The sequence below is a fragment of the Nerophis lumbriciformis genome, linkage group LG01 (assembly GCF_033978685.3).
Source record: "Nerophis lumbriciformis linkage group LG01, RoL_Nlum_v2.1, whole genome shotgun sequence".
In the NCBI taxonomy this organism is placed as follows: domain Eukaryota; kingdom Metazoa; phylum Chordata; class Actinopteri; order Syngnathiformes; family Syngnathidae; genus Nerophis; species Nerophis lumbriciformis.
In genome coordinates, this window is record NC_084548.2 from 54,311,660 (window position 1) to 54,322,815 (window position 11,156).

Here is an 11,156-nt window from a genome sequence, read left to right on the forward strand (position 1 = left end):
AGTATATATATATTTTTACGCTCATTTGTACGTAGGTAAATTGAGTGGAATTTAATGATTTTTCTTTCTATTTTATAAGCAAAGCATGTTTGTACGGTTTTATTCTGTCAACTTAAAAAAGTATATATTTTTATTTAAAAAAATGCAACTGAAATATTTTTTTAATAAAGGGCAGCAAAAAATCAAGTCAACCAATCTCTGAATTTTTTTATGGCTTTAAAAAAATGTTTTGCCTAACCAGTGTAATGATGGGCTTTTTGCACAGTGTTGTATGCTGATGAACTTGCATTGGATGGCACAGTACAGTATATTCAATCTGATGGTTTCTAGATGGACCCTGTGCTCCCATCAGCTGAGTGATGGCTACAATGATGATAGCGTGGCGGTCATGGCAAGGTAAGGGTTAATGATGTTGTTGTCACTTGCAGTAATGTGCGCTGACCACTCCCCTGGGCTCAGCGAGGCTCTTATAAAAAGGCCTCCGAGTCCCCCCTGGCCTGGTAAAGGAGCTGAATGAGTGCAGTGCTTGTGTCTTCATGTTCCGCTAACATCCCTGAGGTTGGCTCCTACATGCTAGCAGAACTGTGCGGCGCTCCACTCAGGAGCTCTCCATGAATATCAGAATTCGCAAAGTATCCAAACGTGCATGTTGATAGTTGAGCTTTCGAGAGGCACTTAGATTTGAACTGAAGGTGTTCAAATCTCCTTTTATTTTTTTATTTTTAGTCAAGTACGAGCACCATGTGGGAGGTTCGCTCCATGTCTTTCTGGCGGGCGGTGTTCGCCGAGTTCTACGGCACCATGTTCTTCGTCTTCTTCGGTCTGGGGGCCGCCCTCCGCTGGACCACGGGCCCTCACAATGTTCTGCATGTGGCCTTTTGCTTCGGGCTGGCGGCGGCCACGCTCATCCAGTCCATCGGCCACATCAGTGGAGGACACATCAACCCTGCCGTCACCTTCGCCTTCCTCATCGGCTCCCAGATGTCTCTGTTCCGTGCCATCCTCTACATTATGGCCCAGTGTCTCGGAGCCTTGGCCGGTGCTGCCGTGCTCTACGGTGTCACACCCAGCAACATGAGGGGCAACCTGGCCCTCAACACGGTAAGACACCCCCGAGTCCTCCAGTCTGATGGCGTCCGCTAACTTCTGTCTTCTTCTGCTGTCCTGCAGCTGCAGCCAGGCATCAGTCTGGGAATGGCCACCACCATGGAGGTCTTCCTCACCCTGCAGCTCGTCGTCTGCATCTTCGCCGTCACAGATGAGAGGCGCAACGGACGCCTAGGATCCGCCGCCCTGGCTATCGGTTTCTCAGTGCTGATGGGACATCTTCTTGGGGTGCGACTACTTCCCGTTTACTCTTGTGTGCATTTAATTTAATAGCCTATTCTTATTGTCCCTAACCTCACGTTTCTTTCACTTAGATGTATTACACCGGAGCAGGAATGAACCCAGCGAGGTCCTTCGCCCCCGCCGTGCTGGTCAGGAACTTTGTCAACCATTGGGTAAGATCACATACACACCTGACAGTGCAATGTTTTTATAACACACCTCTTAATTAGGGCAGAGTACCACCTCAGAAAACACTTGGCTGTCCAAGTACCACCATAATGACCAATATTGAAACGCAGTAACGGAACTAATTATTCATTAAAAAACAAGGCAGAGTATATTTTTAATGTAATCTTTTTGGCCACTGTTCTTTGGCATACCACTAGATGGAGCCAACATACGACAATTTGAGAATCACCGAATTAGGGTTTTCCGTGATGTAAAAAAAAAAAAAAAAAAAGTGGTGCTGTCAAATGATTGTTTTAATCGGATTAATTACACATTTGATTAATCACAGGTTATTACACACTTGCATAATTTAAACTAACTTAAAAAACAATATTCGGACAAAATTGCAATTTTGTTGTTAGAATGTCATCCAGGAATATTTAAAAACATGTTTTAACTGAGTACTTCATTTATTTACTCAAAACTTGTTGAAAATGTATCTAATGTCCGGTCAGGGCTTAATTTGGCGTATGCATTGACCTGATAACTGATCATATAGGTATCTGTGTTTAAAGTAAAAACTAAAAATAAACTGCAACTATACATGCAATTAGACCAGTTAATGCATTCAATTTGACAATGTTATGTTTTTAGGTCTTCAAAAGTTGTATTTTTTTTAAATTCTTTTAACAAAAAGTTATATATATATATATATATATATATATATATATATATACAAACCCCGTTTCCATATGAGTTGGGAAATTGTGTTAGATGTAAATATAAACGGAATACAATGATTTGCAAATCCTTTTCAACCCATATTCAATTGAATGCACTACAAAGACAAGATATTTGATGTTCAAACTCATAAGCTTTTTTTTTTTTTTTGCAAATAATAATTAACTTAGAATTTCATGGCTGCAACACGTGCCAAAGTAGTTGGGAAAGGGCATGTTCACCACTGTGTTACATGGCCTTTCCTTTTAACAACACTCAGTAAACGTTTGGGAACTGAGGAGACACATTTTTTAAGCTTCTCAGGTGGAATTCTTTCCCATTCTTGCTTGATGTACAGCTTAAGTTGTTCAACAGTCCGGGGGTCTCCGTTGTTGTATTTTAGGCTTCATAATGCGCCACACATTTTCAATGGGAGACAGGTCTGGACTACAGGCAGGCCAGTCTAGTACCCGCACTCTTTTACTATGAAGCCACGTTGATGTAACACGTGGCTTGGCATTGTCTTGCTGAAATAAGCAGGGGCGTCCATGGTAACGTTGCTTGGATCCAAAACCTGTATGTACCTTTCAGCATTAATGGCACCTTCACAGATGTGTAAGTTACCCATGTCTTGGGCACTAATACACCCCCATTCCATCACAGATGCTGGCTTTTCAACTTTGCGCCTATAACAATCCGGATGGTTCTTTTCCTCTTTGGTCCTTAGGACACGACGTCCAAAGTTTCCAAAAACAATTTGAAATGTGGACTCGTCAGACCACAGAACACTTTTCCACTTTGTATCAGTTCATCTTAGATGAGCTCAGGCCCAGCGAAGCCGACGGCGTTTCTGGGTGTTGTTGATAAACGGTTTTCGCCTTGCATAGGAGAGTTTTAACTTGCACTTACAGATGTAGCGACCAACTGTAGTTACAGACAGTGAGTTTCTGAAGTGTTTCTGAGCCCATGTGGTGATATCCTTTACACACTGATGTCTCTTGTTGATGCAGTACAGCCTGAGGGATCGAAGGTCACGGGCTTAGCTGTTTACGTGCAGTGATTTGTCCAGATTCTCGGAACCCTTTGATGATATTACGGACCGTAGATGGTGAAATCCCTAAATTCCTTGCAATAGCTGGTTGAGAAAGGTTTTTCTTAAACTGTTCAACAATTTGCTCACGCATTTGTTGACAAAGTGGTGACCCTCGCCCCATCCTTGTTTGTGAATGACTGAGCATTTCATGGAATCTACTTTTATACCCAATCATGGCACCCACCTGTTCCCAATTTGCCTGTTCACCTGTGGGATGTTCCAAATAAGTGTTTGATGAGCATTCTTCAACTTTATCAGTATTTATTGCCACCTTTCCCAACTTCTTTGTCACGTGTTGCTGGCATCAAATTCTAAAGTTAATGATTATTTGCAAAAAAGTTTGAACATCAAATATGTTGTCTTTGTAGCATATTCAACTGAATATGGGTTGAAAATGATTTGCAAATCATTGTATTCCGTTTATATTTACATCTAACACAATTTCCCAACTCATATGGAAACGGGGTTTGTGTGTATATATATATATATATATATATATATATATATGTGTATATATATATATATATATACTGTATATATATATATATATGTATATATATATATATATATATATATATATATATATATATACATACACAGTATATATATATATATATATATATATACATATATACATACACAGTATATATATACTGTATATAGTTAATGATTATTTGCAAAAAAGTTTGAACATCAAATATGTTGTCTTTGTAGCATATTCAACTGAATATGGGTTGAAAATGATTTGCAAATCATTGTATTCCGTTTATATTTACATCTAACACAATTTCCCAACTCATATGGAAACAGGGTTTGTGTGTATATATATATATATATATATATATATATATATATATATGTATATATACTGTATATATATATATATATGTATATATATATATATGTATATATATATATATATATATACACATATATATACATATATACATACACAGTATATATATATATATATATATATATATATATATATATATATATATATACTGTGTGTGTATATATATATATATATATATATATATATATATATATATATATATATATACATATATATATATATATATATATATATTCAGCTTTGCTAGATGACAGCATCGATAGCCTTTTATTGATTCCGGTAGGTATTCTTTTCGTGGTGGTGGGTGGATGGTTGCTGTCATGGTGCACGTATTGGAGTGTTGTGTTGGGTTTCGTGAATGGTTGGTAGCTGTTATTTCTCAGGTTGAAAGTGACGTCAAGGAAGTTGACGGTTTGCTTGTTGGCTTCAATCGTGATCCGTAGGCCGTTCTCTTTGAAAATTTGGCATATGCGCTTCTTGGTATTCTCGCTGCTCCTTGGCGAGGCGCGACACACTGCCAGTCCGTCATCACGGTAAATACCAAGGTTCAGATTGAGGCTAGCGAGCTGGGAGAGGAGGAAACTCCCAACGAGTTCACACGTTTCTGCTCCGTCAAAACTTCCCATAGTGACGTCAAATGTTGCATTGTTCTTTTTTTGCCATGGTGTACTGTTGTGTCACTTTCAACCTGAGAAATAACAGCTACCAACCATTCACGAAACCCAACACAACACTCCAATACGTGCACCATGACAGCAACCATCCACCCACCACCACGAAAAGAATACCTACCGGAATCAATAAAAGGCTATCGATGCTGTCATCTAGCAAAGCTGAATTTGACCAAGCAACCCCCCCGTACCAAAAAGCCCTTGATGAAAGCGGATACAATTTCACCCTCACCTATGAACCCACGCCAGGAAACCAGCCAAAAAAGAACAGAAAACGAAACGGCATCATCTGGTACAACCCCCCATACAGCAAAAACGTCTCAACGAACATTGGACACAAATTCCTCAACCTGATTGACAAACACTTTCCCAAAGACAACAACCTAAGAAAAGTATTCAACAAGAACAACATCAAATTGAGCTACAGCTGCATGAACAATATACGACAAATCATCTCAAACCACAACAAAACAATTGCAAATGAGCCGTCGACCCCCAGTCAGAACGACTCCAAAACCAACAAAGCATGTAACTGTCGAAAGAAACCTGATTGCCCCCTCAACGGGGGATGCTTACAAACATCAGTTGTCTACCAATCTAAGGTAATACGCAAGGACATTAACACATCCGACACATATGTAGGATTAACCGAGGGTGAATTCAAAACCAGATGGAACAACCACAAGGCTTCTTTCAGGAACAAAAACCTGCGAAATACCACAGAACTCAGCAAACAAATTTGGGACCTCAAAGACAATAATGTTGAATATTCAATAACATGGCAAATTCTTGCATCCAGCACACCTTACAATAGTGGTAATAAAAGATGCAACCTATGCTTGAAAGAGAAACTGTTTATTATCTACCGTCCAGACCTGTCATCCCTCAACAAGCGCAGCGAAATTGTAACAACATGCCGCCATAGACGGAAACACCTCCTAGGTAACACATGAACCAATCACCACGCCCCTAGGCCAGCCTGTACCCACCCACTCTGTGCCCTATATAAACCATGGTATGCGAATGCTCCCATTAAAATCTCCTGACGATTGAGGGTACCCCCCTCATGAAACAGGCCTGTAGAGATGAAATAGTCTTGTGATTTTTTTTCCCCACACATACATATATATATATATATATATATATATATATATATATATATATATATATATATATATATATATATATATACATACATACACACATACACACACACACACACACACACACACACACACACACACACATATATACTTTATATAAATATATACATATATTTGTATATGTATATACATATACAAATTAGTGTGTGTGTGTGTGTGTATTTATGTATGTATGTATGTATATATACGTCACCTCACTGGGGGGAAAGGAGCCTGAGCTAGTGCGCGAGGTTGAGAAGTTCCGGCTAGATATAGTCGGACTCACTTCGACGCACAGCAAGGGCTCTGGAACCAGTTCTCTCGAGAGGGGCTGGACTCTCTTCCACTCTGGCGTTGCCGGCAATGAGAGGCGACGGGCTGGGGTGGCAATTCTTGTTGCCCCCCGGCTCAGAGCCTGCACGTTGGAGTTCAACCCGGTGGACGAGAGGGTAGCTTCCCTCCGCCTTCGGGTGGGGGGACGGGTCCTGACTGTGGTTTGCGCTTACGCGCCAAACCGCACCTCAGAGTACCCACCCTTTTTGGATTCGCTCGAGGGAGTACTTGAGAGTGCTCCCCCGGGTGATTCCCTCGTTCTACTGGGGGACTTCAATGCTCATGTTGGCAGCGACAGTGAAACCTGGAGAGGCGTGATTGGGAAGAATGGCCGCCCGGATCTGAACCCGAGTGGTGTTCTGTTATTGGACTTTTGTGCCCGTCACAGATTGTCCATAATGAACACCATGTTCGAACATAAGGGTGTCCATATGTGCACTTGGCACCAGGACACCCTAGGCCGCAGTTCCATGATCGACTTTGTAGTTGTGTCATCGGATTTGCGGCCTCATGTTTTGGACACTCGGGTGAAGAGAGGGGCGGAGCTTTCTACCGATCACCACCTGGTGGTGAGTTGGCTGCGATGGTGGGGGAGGATGCCGGACAGACCTGGCAGGCCCAAACGCATTGTGAGGGTTTGCTGGGAACGTCTGGCAGAGTCTCCTGTCAGAGAGAGTTTTAATTCCCACCTCCGGAAGAACTTTGAACATGTCACGAGGGAGGTGCTGGACATTGAGTCCGAGTGGACCATGTTCCGCACCTCTATTGTCGGGGCAGCTGATTGGAGCTGTGGCCGCAGGGTAGTTGGTGCCTGTCGTGGCGGTAATCCTAGAACCCGTTGGTGGACACCGGCGGTGAGGGATGCCGTCAAGCTGAAGAAGGAGTCCTATCGGGTTCTTTTGGCTCATAGGACTCCTGAGGCAGCGGACAGGTACCGACAGGCCAAGCGGTGTGCGGCTTCAGCGGTTGCGGAGGCAAAAACTCGGACATGGGAGGAGTTCGGGGAAGCCATGGAAAACGACTTCCGGACGGCTTCGAAGCGATTCTGGACCACCATCCGCCGCCTCAGGAAGGGGAAGCAGTGCACTATCAACACCGTGTATGGTGAGGATGGTGTTCTGCTGACCTCGACTGCGGATGTTGTGGATCGGTGGAGGGAATACTTCGAAGACCTCCTCAATCCCACCAACACGTCTTCCTCTGAGGAAGCAGTGCCTGGGGAATCTGTGGTGGGCTCTTCTATTTCTGGGGCTGAGGTTGCTGAGGTAGTTAAAAAGCTCCTCGGTGGCAAGGCCCCGGGGGTGGATGAGATCCGCCCGGAGTTCTTTAAGGCTCTGGATGCTGTGGGGCTGTCTTGGTTGACAAGACTCTGCAGCATTGCGTGGACATCGGGGGCGGTACCTCTGGATTGGCAGACCGAGGTGGTGGTTCCTCTTTTTAAGAAGGGGAACCGGAGGGTGTGTTCTAACTATCGTGGGATCACACTCCTCAGCCTTCCTGGTAAGGTCTATTCAGGTGTACTGGAGAGGAGGCTACGCCGGATAGTCGAACCTCGGATTCAGGAGGAACAGTGTGGTTTTCGTCCTGGTCGTGGAACTGTGGACCAGCTCTATACTCTCGGCAGGGTCCTTGAGGGTGCATGGGAGTTTGCCCAACCAGTCTACATGTGTTTTGTGGACTTGGAGAAGGCATTCGACCGTGTCCCTCGGGAAGTCCTGTGGGGAGTGCTCAGAGAGTATGGGGTATCGGACTGTCTGATTTTGGCGGTCCGCTCCCTGTATGATTAGTGTCAGAGCTTGGTCCGCATTGCCGGTAGTAAGTCGGACACGTTTCAAGTGAGGGTTGGACTCCGCCAAGGCTGCCCTTTGTCACCGATTCTGTTCATAACTTTTATGGACAGAATTTCTAGGCGCAGTCAAGGTGTTGAGGGGATCTGGTTTGGTGGCTGCAGGATTAGGTCTCTGCTTTTTGCAGATGATGTGGTCCTGATGGCTTCATCTGGCCAGGATCTTCAGCTCTCGCTGGATCGGTTCGCAGCCGAGTGTGAAGCGACTGGGATGAGAATCAGCACCTCCAAGTCCGAGTCCATGGTTCTCGCCCGGAAAAGGGTGGAATGCCATCTTCGGGTTGGGGAGGAGACCCTGCCCCAAGTGGAGGAGTTCAAGTACCTCGGAGTCTTGTTCACGAGTGAGGGAAGAGTGGATCGTGAGATCGACAGGCGGATCGGTGCGGCATCTTCAGTAATGCGGACGCTGTATCGATCCGTTGTGGTGAAGAAGGAGCTGAGCCGGAAGGCAAAGCTCTCAATTTACCGGTCGATCTACGTTCCCATCCTCACCTATAGTCATGAGCTTTGGGTTATGACCGAAAGGACAAGATCACGGGTACAAGCGGCCGAAATGAGTTTCCTCCGCCGGGTGGCAGGGCTCTCCCTTAGAGATAGGGTGAGAAGCTCTGCCATCCGGGAGGAGCTCAAAGTAAAGCCGCTGCTCCTCCACATCGAGAGGAGCCAGATGAGGTGGTTCGGGCATCTGGTCAGGATGCCACCCGATCGCCTCCCTCGGGAGGTGTTTAGGGCACGTCCGACCGGTAGGAGGCCACGGGGAAGACCCAGGACACGCTGGGAAGACTATGTCTCCCGGCTGGTCTGGGAACGCCTCGGGATCCCCCGGGAGGAGCTGGACGAAGTGGCTGGGGAGAGGGAAGTCTGGGCTTCCCTGCTTAGGTTGCTGCCCCCGCGACCCGACCTCGGATAAGCGGATGAAGATGGATGGATGGATGGATGTATGTATATATTTAAATATAGGGCTGGACGATTAAGGCAAAGATAATAATTACGATTATTTTGATGGGATTTGCAATCACGATTAATTACACGATTATTCATTAATTTGAAAAAATATTTATTTATTTAAGAATTTATTATACCACCAAAACTCAACTTTAAATATAGTTAAAAAAACGGATATAAATTAGTAACGAATAAACCACAACAAGTAAAATATTATTAATAGTACTAACGATACATTTAAATAACAATGGCAATATAAAAAACAATACAATTCAGTTTTTCCGTTTTAATGGTTTTTAATTCCGTGTTTTACCTTTCACACTGAAATTACCATACATAGAGTGTGTGCTTTTTGTGTCAAATAAAACGTATAAAATGTTTTTTTAATTACAGTAAATGCAAAAATCCTCACATTTATTGGTACAATACCTCTTTGGACAATTTTGACCAATATTTTAGGCCACGTCCGGTCGAAAAAATTGTAAAGGGAAAAGTGTGCTGTGCTTTTGTTCTCAGCTTGACGAGTCAAGAAAGCACTTGATGTAATGGATTGATGTAAGATCCATTATGTTGTTTACAACAACGCAAGCAGATGAGATGTGTTGTAGGTAAATGGATTGTTCTTTCTTGCTGGCTTTTGCTTCGTAGTTTAGTTGCTGTTTCAAGTGACCTTCTCGAATTCAAGACGTGTTTCGGGGGTTAATGAGCATTCCCGGACACATACCAGCTGTCCCAATACTTGTGTCCACGGTTTGACCGCGGTATGACATCATTCAACTTGTTGTTTCCCGGCAGGTATACTGGGTGGGGCCTATGATTGGCGGCGCTATCGGCGCTCTGCTCTATGACTTCATGCTCTTCCCTCGTATGCGCGGCCTCTCCGAGCGGCTGGCCACGCTGAAGGGCACCAGGCCTCCGGAGGCCGAGGGCCAGCAGGAGACCCGAGGAGAACCCATCGAGTTGAAGACCCAGGCACTATAAGCCCACAGAAGAATCCCATCTGCTAACTCCTCACTCCTCCATCCCATCCACAACAGCTGAGTCACAGCATGTGCTCTTGTGCCTCCCTCTTTTTTGGACTGCAGGACAAAGATGATGACCTCCCTTCATCTTTCTTTCTCTTCCTTTTCTAGTCTGCTAGGAGTGAAGCTACATTAGAGACTTCAGCATGCTTTTTTTCTTCTCCAATTTGAGACGGCATGATTTTGCCCTTTATAGTTTTGTTCCAGCAACCATCGCTTATTGACATGTACGTATTGTACTCCATCATATTATCACATTTTTCTCTCAGTTTTTTTTAAAGTGTGTGTCAGAGAGGATGCTTGTTGTCTGTGTGCGTGCGTGTATGCTTGTTTCAATTTTTCCTTTTTTATTTTTTTACTTTTCAATGCTTCCTATGCATGGTAACTTAAAAAAAACTATACACCAGACAAGGTTGTTTCCAACAAGACATTCAATTGAAATCCTCCTTTCTGAATAATCAACACCATGTAATGAAACCCTCATATTGGCGCTGTTTAATAAAAAGCATGCTAATTTTGTATCTGGCTTAGGATAATACCTACAAAACGTGGACATGCACACTATTCACTGGATTTCCTTCCTTATGTCAATAAAAAGGGTTTCATTCTTTAGAAAATTCTACACTTTTGCAGCATCCCTTATCCCAGAAAAACATGACTGCTGGTTTCCTTGTGTTGTGTCAAAGCTGACCAAGTCAAAAGCAAAGACGTGACATCAACATGGACTCAAAAAGAGCGCATGAGTGTGCTGACTTAATAAAGGCTCTTTTAGACATGCAATGGTTTCCAGAGAGAAAGAAAGAGAGAACTTTGAAGATGATACTTTACATCCCCATTCTCATCCTCCTCCAATCAGGTTCACTCCAAAATTCCCGACTAGCATTGTGACTTTTACCAGGCATGTAAGCTTTCCTTCTGAGTTACCTTTTTTATTCCTGTGTGGTTTCCCTGAGTAAAGTGGTTGGTTGACTAGATTTGACATTTTAGTGCCATGTTTTTTTTTGGAGTTTTTTTCCTGTGATGTACGGTGT

General features: G+C 43.6%; 1 protein-coding gene across 1 annotated transcript; it reads left to right on the forward strand.

The window, feature by feature from the left end:
• The first annotated feature begins 488 nt into the window (after positions 1-488).
• mipa (major intrinsic protein of lens fiber a) lies at positions 489-10,644 on the forward strand. The gene is made up of 4 exons (XM_061986900.2): positions 489-1,101; positions 1,171-1,335; positions 1,422-1,502; positions 9,899-10,644. The coding sequence occupies exons 1-4, from the start codon at positions 742-744 to the stop codon at positions 10,082-10,084; spliced, it is 792 nt and encodes a 263-aa protein (XP_061842884.1). The 5' UTR covers positions 489-741; the 3' UTR covers positions 10,085-10,644.
• Positions 10,645-11,156: the final 512 nt, after the last annotated feature.